This window comes from Lupinus angustifolius, chromosome LG05 (assembly GCF_001865875.1).
Source record: "Lupinus angustifolius cultivar Tanjil chromosome LG05, LupAngTanjil_v1.0, whole genome shotgun sequence".
Classification (NCBI taxonomy): Eukaryota; Viridiplantae; Streptophyta; class Magnoliopsida; order Fabales; family Fabaceae; genus Lupinus; species Lupinus angustifolius.
In genome coordinates, this window is record NC_032013.1 from 18,369,698 (window position 1) to 18,385,436 (window position 15,739).

General features: G+C 33.1%; 1 protein-coding gene and 1 long non-coding RNA gene across 3 annotated transcripts; both read right to left on the reverse strand.

Annotated features, from left to right (window-relative positions):
- On the reverse strand, nt 1,143–3,704 carry LOC109347955. The gene is made up of 2 exons (XR_002107687.1): nt 3,354–3,704; nt 1,143–1,483 (listed from the first exon to the last, which is right to left on the reverse strand). It is a non-coding gene; the product is annotated as an uncharacterized LOC109347955 (long non-coding RNA).
- Nucleotides 6,143–9,258, reverse strand: LOC109347956 (putative RING-H2 finger protein ATL49). Of its 2 annotated transcripts, none has more exons than XM_019588095.1 (2): nt 8,352–9,258; nt 6,143–6,483 (listed from the first exon to the last, which is right to left on the reverse strand). In XM_019588095.1, exon 1 carries the CDS (start codon nt 9,132–9,134, stop codon nt 8,391–8,393), a length of 744 nt encoding a protein of 247 aa, XP_019443640.1. In that variant the 5' UTR covers nt 9,135–9,258; the 3' UTR covers nt 6,143–6,483; nt 8,352–8,390. The 2 variants fall into 2 exon arrangements, with proteins under 2 accessions (XP_019443640.1, XP_019443641.1); XM_019588096.1 differs by lacking the exon at nt 6,143–6,483 and adding an exon at nt 6,994–7,746 and having other exon boundaries at nt 8,354–9,258.

Below are 15,739 nucleotides of genomic sequence, written 5' to 3' on the forward strand. Positions count from 1 at the left end.
AGTTTTTTGGACAAAAAATCTTACTTCATGATAGTGTATGAACTCATATATTATGAATATATATCTTTGAGATGAAATATTGATGGTAAGGAAGTTCTAACTTAACTTGCACCACACGAGTGTCCATCTAATTGCGTTTCTTAGTCAATGAATAACAATAAAACCTTCACGCATCTTAAAGGAATGATGAAGCTGGCACTTGGCAGCACTTTGAAGATATCTAGATGAACTGGGAAAACTGTCTTTGGAATTAAGATTCGTGTGGGACATTATGGCCGAGAGGTAGTTTAGGAATTATGATTCATGGGAGTAGGGGTATAAGCGGTTTTAAACCACAAAATCGGTAGAACTGAACCAAATCAAATCTTAAACTATGGTTCGGTTTGATTTCGTGATTCGGTTTAGTTATTATTTTAGAAACCATTTTCAGTTCATGTTTTAGAAATTTAGAAATTGTTCGAATCAAACCACAATGCATATTAAAGAAATAGATTAGGGAATTATATTTTATTGTTGTTTAAATTCTTCAAGCAATTTTGTTGCTAAAATTATCAATTTTATTTGAATTATAGTATTATATGTTACTAAATTGTTATTATGTTACTATTATATATGTTATTACTTACTAAATTGTTTTCCACTGTAAACATATCTTCCAACTTTTATAGTATTGAGTTTGAAATTAACATATACCATGTATTGTTATACATGTATTATTATATGTGTTAGTAATTGTAAATTGCAAGGTTATATATATAACTATTATATATTTTAGTATTTGATATATATGTTACTAATCGTTAATTGTATTGTTATATATGTTACTAAAAAATATATATGTTACTAATTATGGATGCATTATTATATATGTGATAACTCATTTTTTGCTTCATAAATTACATAATTGTTATATATATTACTAACAAATAATTATGAATTTCAATTTTTTTACTCATCTATATATGATTCATAATTTTTGATAATAATAATAGTAGTGTTTTTCCCTTTATGGACAAATAATATATCTTGTAATATATTTTGATGCAAGATTTTTGATAAATAATGATAAAGCAGCAGCTTTGACCTTTAACCAGGACACAACTCAGACACCATAGAATATCCATAGTACTCAACTATACTCAGATGATTCAATCTCTAGACAATTTCATTTCATACAGTAAATATAACTATTTTTGGCAGGAAACATTATCATCTGCTGTAAATAGAAAAAAGTATAAGATAAAACAAAAAAATTGTCAAGAAATTCATTCAGCTGAAAGGATCCAGTTAAGCAATTCAGGCACAGCACAAATCAAAGGTGAAAACCATAGAAAGATTTTATAGCACTATATCTACCTAGTGGAGTTTCCCAAATCAAAAGGAGGTAAAAGAGGGAGAAGCATAATCATCCATGCAGATTTATACTTGATAAGACGATCTATCGTGATACAACTTCCATATTCTTTTATATTAACCTATATACCTGCAATCAAATATCAGAACAGACAATGTGAGTTCATAAACACTAATCAGGCTTCTTTCATATATAAGATAAATGGCTACTAAAAATTACTGTAGAGTAGGCTTATTAGTGCTTAGTATCCTGCAGCAAATAGAATATAGTCATATCTGCTAGCTAAACCAAATAGAATTTGTCATATAACAATAACATACATACTAGTGCATTAATATTACTATGGTCTCCTCCCCTTCCCCAACAACACACAACAAATTCAGCTTCAATATTTGCAACAAGCAACTAACTCAGTCATTTTAGAGGAAAAGTTTAAATACAAGAGTTCGGTTTTGGCAATGTTGAACTACGTAATAACCAGTCGATAATCTTACCATTTTAGCATTGCCGACCGTTTTAAATTGTGTATGACGATAAGGAGTTATGACATGGCAAATACGCAGCTGTCATTGACCATTATAGATATCCATGAAAGACTAGTCTAGACATTCTCATTCCTCGATATTCATTCGTCTTTTCTCCTTATGTTTGTTTGCAATGAAAACGTTCCTAACTCCCCTCACCCCCTTCCCTCTCCCCATCGCCATAGGTAATATTTTCTTAACTCGAAAGAAAGGGATGCCAACAATTTTTCTCTAGAACCTTTCCATATTGTGTAGGTTTAAAGCGATGCCTGAAATATATTTCTCTATATTTTATACAGACTAACTGCCAGAATTTTCCTAGACACCACATGAAGCAATAATGTACGATCTCCCGTGAACTAGGCCAGCCCTGAAATGTCAGGGCAATTTATAACATCTTAGCCCACAAACAACACCCACATAAAGGAGATGTAATAATCAAATAAGCATTTTCTATTTTGAAATTTATACGAAGCTAAAGAGTACAAATGGGTAACAACAAACCCCTTGTTCATCAACAAGGGGCCACCATTGCATATAATGTTATACTATAGAAGACTAAAGAACTTGAGAATATGACCCATTTTGTCAAAATATGAACCAAAAGCAGTAGATACAAAATGACCATTTTCAATGAACCACTTGCTGAAAATCAATATTCATTATTCCAAGATCTCTCTAAATAACATGCACATACAGACACACCAATTTACAATCAAATAATAAAATACCTACGGGGTTATCATATCAACATTGTTAGCATGAACTCATTAGCAATGGTAATCTCCACTACTTCTTTGTTTTGGTGAATGAAAATATATGGCAAGAGAAGCCCTCCCCATTCCAATACCATGACAAACCACTATGTCTGCAATGACTTACAGTGTGATTGCAAATCATGAACCAACCAAAACCTCTAAACTCAAATTCAAGTTATGCAATGTAGCACCAAGCCACCAACCATTACCATCTCAAAGTACTATTTTTATACCTGGTTAACGATGCATACATTTGTGGTTACTTCGGATGGCTGTCTAATGGATACATTAATTGTTAATCCATCAACTATACAATACATATGATTAATCATGAATTTATATGTCATTAATCATACCTAAAAATAGTGTAAAAATTAGCATATAAGAATATAGGCATTGATTTAGAACGATCAAAACCAACCCCTTCGTCACAATCTCCATGGTTTTATACAAACACATAAATTTCAAGCCTATAATTTCATTAAGTCTAACTCCACCTCACAAGCTAGCTCGCGACCAGTTCTTTTTTAATCTTGCATTCAACTAATTTGAAAGAGTGTGAGCTTAGCGCAGCCATAAAGTTGTGGCTTAGTAACTAGGCCACAAGTTCAAATCATGGAAATAACATATATGCTAATTTGAGACTTTAACACTTAACACCTCCGGCATAGTACGAAAACAAGTCTATACAGCAAAAAGGAAAGAATGTGAAAAAACCTTATTTCATGACGAATTGGCATACACAACAACGCCATCATGGTAATTGTTCATCTCCACTGTCACCATATGCAATCATGGACTCACTCACACCAGAACCATCAGAATCCTCATGAAGAATCCCATGCCTATAAGCAATGTGATTCAGAGTAGTTCTCAATCCATAGAAATCTTCCTCATCTTCTTCCATCAACTCCGAAAGCCTCATCACCGCTTCTCTCAAATGCATCCTCACACCACCACCGTCACCGTCTTCTCCTTGATCTTCCTCCTCCACAAGCCGAAACCGACAAATCGGACACGAATCATGATTCAAAAGCCATGGCGTTATGCAATCACAATGATACAAGTGGTTATTTTCTATCATTTTCAGTCACGTGATTGTGATAGTTTTTAGTTTGAATGATGCAATTTATGGTTTGTAGGTTATATAATGATGTATATGTGATGCAGATTTTTGTTGAGTTTATATGCATATTGTGATAATTTTAATTGTGCATTCGTAAAGATTTGAGAAAAAAATCTATGTTTGTCATTTTCCAACCCGGACACGTCTCTATCTTGACCCGTCTTATTTTAGACAAGTCTCTCACGCGTCCCAACCTAATTAGGGACGAATTCAGGTTCAAAAATTGACCCGATCAATATTTAGAGGGTGAATGACATACTTAACCCGTCTCTACCCGTCTCATACTCACCCCTAGCATTGACTATATATAAATCTATACATTGAAATTACATTTTTTCCATAAGAGATGAATAATGGATTGAATTGGATCAATTTGGGGTTTTTAAATGAATGGTGATGAGTCATCAGCTTCATGTACTTTAGTCTAATAGATTAGCTAATGATGATTATGTAAATGATTTTTTTTGGTAAGCTGTCTTATTTGCTTAGCCATCGGATGATACAAGACTGATGTTAACTCGTGCCCGTTATTGACACTAAAATTGTATATTTCTGAAATTTTATCTATACAAATAAGGTCGCACTACCCCACCATGGGGTAGGTTTGTATTTTTTATCAACTTATTGCCAACATAATTAAATTAAACATTTAACCTATTGCCAACATAAATTAAACGTTTATTTTATAATTTACCATAAATTGAAGTAACTACTTACTCAACTGATTTAACCGTTTATTAAAGTAATACTATAACGGATCACTTACACAACTCAATTAACCATTTCACATAACATTCCAAGTTCCTATCAATTGAGAGAAGGATAAAATTCTCCGAATGTTAGTTCGAATAACGTAATTTCAATAGTAAATAGTATTGGAAAATAATATTTTAATAAAAAAATTGTGAATTAAAACATATTTTTGGAAAAATAATACTATAAAATCAAATATATGAGTATAATATCTATGTGCTATTACTGTAAAGATTTATATACAGTTAATATATCATTCCTCATTCATTTATATTATTTTTTTGAAGAGTCAATGATAATAAAACATAAACAGTGATGATATAATGATAGTGTGAATGGGGATCAGTCGTTCCACTTTTTTGTATCTCATTATGTCCCAATCCGATGGAAAGTTGACATATGCTTAAAAATAAAAATAAAAATAAAAAAAAAATATTTTTATGTTATTTGGTGGTACACGGTTGACTTGGGACATGAGGACATGAAGTTTTTTGGACAAAAAATCTTACTTCATGATAGTGTATGAACTCATATATTATGAATATATATCTTTGAGATGAAATATTGATGGTAAGGAAGTTCTAACTTAACTTGCACCACACGAGTGTCCATCTAATTGCGTTTCTTAGTCAATGAATAACAATAAAACCTTCACGCATCTTAAAGGAATGATGAAGCTGGCACTTGGCAGCACTTTGAAGATATCTAGATGAACTGGGAAAACTGTCTTTGGAATTAAGATTCGTGTGGGACATTATGGCCGAGAGGTAGTTTAGGAATTATGATTCATGGGAGTAGGGGTATAAGCGGTTTTAAACCACAAAATCGGTAGAACTGAACCAAATCAAATCTTAAACTATGGTTCGGTTTGATTTCGTGATTCGGTTTAGTTATTATTTTAGAAACCATTTTCAGTTCATGTTTTAGAAATTTAGAAATTGTTCGAATCAAACCACAATGCATATTAAAGAAATAGATTAGGGAATTATATTTTATTGTTGTTTAAATTCTTCAAGCAATTTTGTTGCTAAAATTATCAATTTTATTTGAATTATAGTATTATATGTTACTAAATTGTTATTATGTTACTATTATATATGTTATTACTTACTAAATTGTTTTCCACTGTAAACATATCTTCCAACTTTTATAGTATTGAGTTTGAAATTAACATATACCATGTATTGTTATACATGTATTATTATATGTGTTAGTAATTGTAAATTGCAAGGTTATATATATAACTATTATATATTTTAGTATTTGATATATATGTTACTAATCGTTAATTGTATTGTTATATATGTTACTAAAAAATATATATGTTACTAATTATGGATGCATTATTATATATGTGATAACTCATTTTTTGCTTCATAAATTACATAATTGTTATATATATTACTAACAAATAATTATGAATTTCAATTTTTTTACTCATCTATATATGATTCATAATTTTTGATAATAATAATAGTAGTGTTTTTCCCTTTATGGACAAATAATATATCTTGTAATATATTTTGATGCAAGATTTTTGATAAATAATGATAAAGCAGCAGCTTTGACCTTTAACCAGGACACAACTCAGACACCATAGAATATCCATAGTACTCAACTATACTCAGATGATTCAATCTCTAGACAATTTCATTTCATACAGTAAATATAACTATTTTTGGCAGGAAACATTATCATCTGCTGTAAATAGAAAAAAGTATAAGATAAAACAAAAAAATTGTCAAGAAATTCATTCAGCTGAAAGGATCCAGTTAAGCAATTCAGGCACAGCACAAATCAAAGGTGAAAACCATAGAAAGATTTTATAGCACTATATCTACCTAGTGGAGTTTCCCAAATCAAAAGGAGGTAAAAGAGGGAGAAGCATAATCATCCATGCAGATTTATACTTGATAAGACGATCTATCGTGATACAACTTCCATATTCTTTTATATTAACCTATATACCTGCAATCAAATATCAGAACAGACAATGTGAGTTCATAAACACTAATCAGGCTTCTTTCATATATAAGATAAATGGCTACTAAAAATTACTGTAGAGTAGGCTTATTAGTGCTTAGTATCCTGCAGCAAATAGAATATAGTCATATCTGCTAGCTAAACCAAATAGAATTTGTCATATAACAATAACATACATACTAGTGCATTAATATTACTATGGTCTCCTCCCCTTCCCCAACAACACACAACAAATTCAGCTTCAATATTTGCAACAAGCAACTAACTCAGTCATTTTAGAGGAAAAGTTTAAATACAAGAGTTCGGTTTTGGCAATGTTGAACTACGTAATAACCAGTCGATAATCTTACCATTTTAGCATTGCCGACCGTTTTAAATTGTGTATGACGATAAGGAGTTATGACATGGCAAATACGCAGCTGTCATTGACCATTATAGATATCCATGAAAGACTAGTCTAGACATTCTCATTCCTCGATATTCATTCGTCTTTTCTCCTTATGTTTGTTTGCAATGAAAACGTTCCTAACTCCCCTCACCCCCTTCCCTCTCCCCATCGCCATAGGTAATATTTTCTTAACTCGAAAGAAAGGGATGCCAACAATTTTTCTCTAGAACCTTTCCATATTGTGTAGGTTTAAAGCGATGCCTGAAATATATTTCTCTATATTTTATACAGACTAACTGCCAGAATTTTCCTAGACACCACATGAAGCAATAATGTACGATCTCCCGTGAACTAGGCCAGCCCTGAAATGTCAGGGCAATTTATAACATCTTAGCCCACAAACAACACCCACATAAAGGAGATGTAATAATCAAATAAGCATTTTCTATTTTGAAATTTATACGAAGCTAAAGAGTACAAATGGGTAACAACAAACCCCTTGTTCATCAACAAGGGGCCACCATTGCATATAATGTTATACTATAGAAGACTAAAGAACTTGAGAATATGACCCATTTTGTCAAAATATGAACCAAAAGCAGTAGATACAAAATGACCATTTTCAATGAACCACTTGCTGAAAATCAATATTCATTATTCCAAGATCTCTCTAAATAACATGCACATACAGACACACCAATTTACAATCAAATAATAAAATACCTACGGGGTTATCATATCAACATTGTTAGCATGAACTCATTAGCAATGGTAATCTCCACTACTTCTTTGTTTTGGTGAATGAAAATATATGGCAAGAGAAGCCCTCCCCATTCCAATACCATGACAAACCACTATGTCTGCAATGACTTACAGTGTGATTGCAAATCATGAACCAACCAAAACCTCTAAACTCAAATTCAAGTTATGCAATGTAGCACCAAGCCACCAACCATTACCATCTCAAAGTACTATTTTTATACCTGGTTAACGATGCATACATTTGTGGTTACTTCGGATGGCTGTCTAATGGATACATTAATTGTTAATCCATCAACTATACAATACATATGATTAATCATGAATTTATATGTCATTAATCATACCTAAAAATAGTGTAAAAATTAGCATATAAGAATATAGGCATTGATTTAGAACGATCAAAACCAACCCCTTCGTCACAATCTCCATGGTTTTATACAAACACATAAATTTCAAGCCTATAATTTCATTAAGTCTAACTCCACCTCACAAGCTAGCTCGCGACCAGTTCTTTTTTAATCTTGCATTCAACTAATTTGAAAGAGTGTGAGCTTAGCGCAGCCATAAAGTTGTGGCTTAGTAACTAGGCCACAAGTTCAAATCATGGAAATAACATATATGCTAATTTGAGACTTTAACACTTAACACCTCCGGCATAGTACGAAAACAAGTCTATACAGCAAAAAGGAAAGAATGTGAAAAAACCTTATTTCATGACGAATTGGCATACACAACAACGCCATCATGGTAATTGTTCATCTCCACTGTCACCATATGCAATCATGGACTCACTCACACCAGAACCATCAGAATCCTCATGAAGAATCCCATGCCTATAAGCAATGTGATTCAGAGTAGTTCTCAATCCATAGAAATCTTCCTCATCTTCTTCCATCAACTCCGAAAGCCTCATCACCGCTTCTCTCAAATGCATCCTCACACCACCACCGTCACCGTCTTCTCCTTGATCTTCCTCCTCCACAAGCCGAAACCGACAAATCGGACACGAATCATGATTCAAAAGCCATGGCGTTATGCAATCACAATGATACAAGTGGTTACAAGGAAGAATCTTAGCTTTATCGTTGACCGCGATCTCATCTTTGCATACAGCGCATAAAACGACGCCGTATGGGTCAAGATTCAAGAGCATGGAATCAGTTACATGGATTACAGTTACAGTGTCTGCAGCGCGTGGCTTTGACGTTACTAAAGCGAGTAGGTCTTCACCGAAATCGTCGTTCTCCAAAACGGCGTCGTTGGGGCTAGTGGTGAAGATGAGGCTGTGGAGGAAGGGGGAGCTGAAGATGGAGAGTGGTGAAACGGCGTCGTTTTGGTGGAAAGGAGAATCCATGAGTTCGAGGAAGTTGGTATTGCAATGAGGACAAAGAAGAGGTGATGAAGATGAGGAGAGCGTGAGAGACACGCTCATGTCGCATTCGTGGCACCAGTACGTTTTTAATTCTTCCTCCGCCGCCGTATCCATGACGGTGGTCGTGGCGGTAGCGGAGGAGGTTGATGAGTTTGTTTTAGTTGTCCGGCAAGGTAAGTAAGGTGAGGTATATTATTGAGAAATGAGAATGAAGGATTGCATATTTGCTGAATGGTGGAAAGTGAGTGAATATTATTATACAAAAAAAAAACAACTAAAAAATACAGCTATTAGTTCTTTTACCAAACATGGTAATAATTTGTATATGAAAATATAATGTGAACTATTATAAATCTAAGCTTTGACCTAGTCGTGAAAGCGTGTGCTTATATTCATCTAGAACATTATTTATTTTTAATAAATTGTAAAACCTTTATTAAACTCAAAACTTACTTTGAGAAACATTTTTTCAAAGCTTGAAACCAAAAATATATTGGTTTAATGGTATTAGACTATATGAATTTTCATATAAATTAAAAGTTTAAATATTTGATTCAACGATATTTGTTGAAAGATAGTGATATACCACAAGAAATATTTATTAATTATCTTTGAGGGAGTGATGATATTGGTTAAACAAAAAAAGTGAGAGGGGGAAGAGTATTAAACTCAAAATTTATTTTTAAAATTGTAAGATTTGTTGACCAAAAAATGGTGGAGGTGGGGGACTTGATTCAAAGCGGAATATCAGGTTGACTTAATCTTTTTTTAATTTGATATTGATTACAAAAGCTTGTCGGTGTGTTTTATATGATTATCTTACAAAAGCTTCTACTTTTTTTATGTCCTGTTAATCAATTTCACTTCTTTTCTAAATGGGTTAATAATTTCATTAAATAAGTTCAGTGGGAGCGTTATCCCAATATTTCTTAGACTTGTACATGTAGCGGTCTTAATAAAATGTAATTTAAGAAAAATCATATACCATTTTTATAAATTTCCGCACAAAATTAGGATAATGTAATGTAACAAAGTTAGCATGTTGTTTGGTGTGCATTGCGCCAAACTCTCGCGACTGCCTGGTAATTTATTTTCCAGCTGTAAATCCCATTTTTTTCATTCTAGTTATTAGCACAAGGAGAGGTAAAGAAGATTTAAGATACATTCAAATATATGTCATTAACCCCTTTTCTTATTTTCTTCTTCTTTTAGAATTTTAATAAGTTAAAAAATAAAAAGAAGAAAGGTGGATTCAGTGTTAACCAAACTCGGAACCTGGTCGATATGAAATTAGTAATTCAATTCCAATGATGGATATGTTGTTTTGATTTTGTGTAACTTGATATCTATAATTTGGATTAATCTAAATTCTGTCATATTTTGCCATGAGTTTTTTAATTGTTGTTAATGTTAAGATGTTGTTGTTGTTGGAAGAAAAGAAAGAAGAATGTTTTAATAGATTAATGTATGGTGTTAATCAATAATCAAGGGAGATGAGAGAGAAGAATGAAATTATTCTATATTTTTATTCACCTAATAAACTTTTAGATATAGTGCTTTTTAATTAACTAATAAAATGTTTGATTAATCGATTGATTAATCTAGCTATATGAATTATAATTTATTCAACACTCTCCTTAATTCATACTAACTATGTTAACAACACCTTGTTGTCTTCTTTGACTTTCAAAAACATCCATCTTCAGAGGTTTAGTTAGAATGTCAGCTAATTGTTCTTCTAATTTGCAAAATTCCAATCTTAAGTTGTTCTTCTCAACTTGATCTCAAACAAAATGATACTTGATTTTTATATGCTTGCTTCTACTATGGGCAACTAGATTCTTTGCTAGATTGATGGTTGATTTGTTGTCTACAAGCAACAAGATAGATTCATCCATATGTATTCCCACTTGTATGAGCAATGCTTGCAACCATAATGTTGGTTATCCTCCCAAGCAAGTTGCAATATATTCTAGTTCACATGATGATAAGGCAACAACTTTTTGCTTCTTTGAACACCAACTCATAGTTGCATTCCCAAGCTTGAATAGATATACACTTGTGCTTTTTCTATCATCCTTATCACCATACCAATCAACATTTCTATAGTCATAGATTATGTTGAGTTCTCTACCTTTGTTAGCAGGGAACATAACACCATAGTCCATGCTTTCCTTGAGATACATGAGTATCCTCTTCACTGCCAACATGTGTGAATGTTTAGAATGCTCCATGTACCTACTAACCAATCCAACACCATAAGCTAAAATCGACCTTGAGTTGCAGATGTATCATATGGATCATATTATCTTCCTACAGAGGGTTGAATCAACTGATTGAGCCTCTGAATCTTCAAAAAATTTCCTTGCGTAAAGTGTGACCAGTTTCAACTGGTGTTGAAGCTAAGTTATACTCAAGCATGTTGAACCTCTCAAGTACATCAGAAATATACTTCCTTTGATTCATAAAGATCCCTTCACGAGTTCTGAAAAATTCAATCCCTAAGAGGTATGAGAGAGTTCCCAAATTTGACATCTCAAACTCAAGTTTCAGCTTTGCTTTGAGCCATTATATTTCACCATGCAGCTAGTTATTAGTAAATCATCTACATACAAGAATATTATGATTGATGCTTCAGTAGATATACCTTTTGTATAAATGTCATGTTCACTTGTACATCTGTTGAACCCCAGTTGTAGTAGGAAACTATTTATCCTTATGTACCATGCCCTGAGTGCTTGTTTCATTCCATAGAGTGCTTTATGCAATCTATACACCTTCTTTTCTTGATTTGTAACCTCAAAGTCAGGAGATTGAGTTACAAATACTTCATTGTCTAGTGGACCATTCAAAAATGTTGATTTCACATCTATCTGACATATGAAGCAACCTTTTGAGCTTGCAGTAGCAATGATAAGTCTCCTTTTTTCCATTCTTGTCACTCGAGCAAAGACCTCATTAAAATCTAAACCTAGTATTTGCAAGAATCCCTTGACCACCAACTTGGCCTTCTTTCTTTAAGTTTCTCATCACCATCGTGAGCTCCACCACTTGAAGTTTCTTGCACGGTAGCTGGCACCACCACAGGTTCCTGATCTTCCAGCTTTGATATATGTGTTGGAAGAAAAGAAAGAATAATGTTTTTATTCGATTAACGTATGGTCTTAATCGATTATCGAGGGAGATGAGAGAGAGAAAAATTCACATAATAAAATATAGTGCTTTTTAACTTACTAAACCAAATATCTGATTAATCGGTTAAACATATATTTAATGGATTAATGAATTTAGCTATATGAATTACAATTTACTCAACAATTATTAAAATTAGGTCTGAAAAATGATTAAAATTTTTAGGAAATTTTTTTTTTGGGTGTATTAATCTTATTAACAATATCTCGAGTATTTAGAGGTGAGTACATTTTATACTTTATAATTCACTTATGTTAGAGTATAACTTAAAATTTAATCCTGGAGATTGAGGATTGATTAAGATTCACATTAATGGTATAACATTTCATCCTTAACATGTGATCTATCTCTAAATTCATGAATTTATAATTGTGTCATCTTTAAGTTTAAGCACCCTACAATATTTATTCTCATAGAAGGAGCAACTCACGCTTTCAACTCATGAGCTAAGGGACTTATAGTCTCATATTCTATGAAGTCACTATCACTTCGTCCATGTGGTCACATGTTCATGTTGTAGGAGACTTCCACCGGGAGGAATAAAATATTGCAGAAAATATTAAACTTAAAAGATGACACTCTCAATAAACATGAGAAGAGAAGGACCATATGTCAATATTAATGTTACAAATGACTAATTTAGTTTTAAGAATGTAAAAACATCAATTTCAATATTATTAACTTGCATATTATTAATCAATTTGGTTGCTAATAAAAAAATTTAAATTTATCGAAAAGGTTAAATTTAATAGTATGTAAAATTTAGGAATCAAATTAATATTTTTTCCAAATAACTTATATGAGGTTAGTGTATTTTTCAGCCCTCAAACTTCCATTTTATTGTCTTTTGATCATTTTTAATTTTATGATAATAGTTGGTGCTATTAGTATTCAAATTTTCTCCAACATTCTCTCAAATATTAGAAGGTCCATTACTAGAGGAGATAGTGACATATGGTATTTTAAAAATTTTAACATTAAATTTTTTAAATTATTTTTAATTGAAGTTTTTTTTAAATCATCAAATCATTATAGGTCTTACATTTCAGTATTGGATTGTCCAGTATATGAGAGAATCTCACTCCAGTGATCCCATTCATTTATTATTCAGAAATCATAATTTTTCAAAATAAAAAATAAATTGTGATTAAATAAAAAAGGGTGTGATTAAACAAATCAGAATGCAAATAGCTCGGCCCTTAATTGATGCTCCTAAATTTCACATTCTGAGCTCTTGCCTGGGTCATTGCCAGCAGATGGACGTGTCAACCAATTCACACCACGACAATTTTTTCACTTTTTTTTATTGACATAGAAAAGGAAGAATATATATTATAATAATAAATATTGAGAAATTAACAATGTCTTAATTTTTTTTAAGTGTTAATTAAACAATTGTTACTGAAATAACAAGTGACATCAATATCTCACCAAAAGGACATCCAATCAGCACAACCATTTACTAGTATACAAAATAAAATTGTATGTCCATTTGAATACATTATTCATTATTTATATTTAATTATTATTAACTTTTAAATATAAATAATATAATTAAATGATAGACAATATACTATTTTATATAAATTTCTACCATAAATATTTTTTTAGTACTACCAATAATATTTCATTATTCTTGGGGAAAGACCTAATCTTTTTTGAGTATGTGACTAACTCTCTCAACAAATATCATTTTCAGGAATCGAACTCTTAACTTTTTTGATCATTCCAAATATCTAATATACATTACTAGACCAACACATTGTTAGTTTTCCTCTGAGTACTAGAGTATGTAACATGCATATGAATATACATCATTTGTCACTACCACTGTACTGTACCCATTATCTGTTTCATCTTTCTCTGCATTACCTTGCAACCACTCTCACCACAACTAAACCTATCATTTCAAGATCTAATTCTGTTAGATATTTATAGGAGAAATGAAGAAGTTATCGGGTTATTGTCTTCTTTCCCTCCTATTTTGTCGATTTGGTACATGTGAATTTATAAGATGCTCAATTTCAAAATTTAATAACAAGTAAATCCTCATTTTAATGTAAGAGATACAAGCAAGGAGCAACTTTTGACACGCTTTTGGACGTGTCACATGAATTAATCGATTACACACTGAAATGACAAGGGTGGTGAGACTATATGGACATAGTATTTAAGAATATGAACATAAGAATTGATTTGCAGTATACCTATACTAATAAGATATATCTTTTTTTGTGAGAACCCATCACTTAACAACTGTTCCAGCTCGGTCATACTCGGGCTGTTAACTCCATAGAGTCTACTAATTCGGTATTGTTTCAGCCTGGTCATATCCGAACTGTCAACCCCAAAAGAATTTATTAGCCCGATATCCTCGGGATGTCCCTTCTACTCGAGTACCTCGTGCAGTATTCTGCATGTCCCCGTCGTTCGCCTTAGATGGGTCCACCCGTGGCATATGCAATAAATGCTCGACGCGATATTAGGACCTATGACATGTTATTTAATGCACATCAGACATGCTATTTAATGCACATTTGACATAACATTTAATGCACCGCTGACTCGCCATCAATGTTAAACAACAAACCACCTGTCACACCGCCTGAACACTCTACCTGCCCCCAAAAAATCGACAAGGGCATATCCGCAGGTCAAGCAAGGACGATCAAAGTACGTCCCTTGTACTCGTTAAATGTTGGCCAATGACCAGATGTCATTTCAACACTTCTTAAGCTCTATAAATAGAAGAGATCATACATGAAGTATAATTAATTCTCATTCCCTCATTTATTGCTACACTTATTGCTCTAACTTCTCTCTTATTTGCTCCCTTATCTCTTTAGAATACTCTACTCACTTAAGCGTCGGAGAACCTTTTCAGGTACATCTCCCGGCGGGTCCAGACGACAATCCGACCAAGTCATCTAATCTCCTCCATTCTACCGACCATCCATCCATCCTCGGCTCCCGATCAACCATCCTCAGCTTCCGACCATCCATCCTCAGCTTCTGATCCTCTACTCTTAACAATAAAGAACATTGGGACCGTCTGTGGCTTACCTACAACATGGTGACCACCCGTAACCAAGCTCAACCACCTAGCCATGCAGAACCACTCAACCCAAATCACGACACCCATTCCATTGAACCCCCAGCACTAGTGCAACCATCTCAACAAGCTAGTCAGAGTCATCCCCAAAACACCACCCAAGAAGCACCCACTACCCAACAACTCTTCCACATGATCCAAACTCAAGGCCAAATTATCCAACACCAGGCCCAACTACTAGCCGAGCTTCGCCAACATATACTAGAACCCAGTAATGGACCCTCGTAGCCAGTTGCCAATGAGCTCTCTGCTGAGTCCGCCGAAGCATCTAGGCTAATAGCCCCACCCCCTAACACGAAAACCACTTAGATAACTCAACCCCCTGACCACAGCTCCTCACGAGCAAGACATCATTTCACAAAAACCATCATATCCTCACCACTCCTAAAACATTTTACCCGACCCAACAACATCG

Coding starts and splice junctions, on each gene's coding strand:
- LOC109347956 (XM_019588095.1), bottom strand. CDS start 9,134: ATGGATACGGCGGCGGAGGAAGAATTAAAAACGTACTGGTGCCACGAA.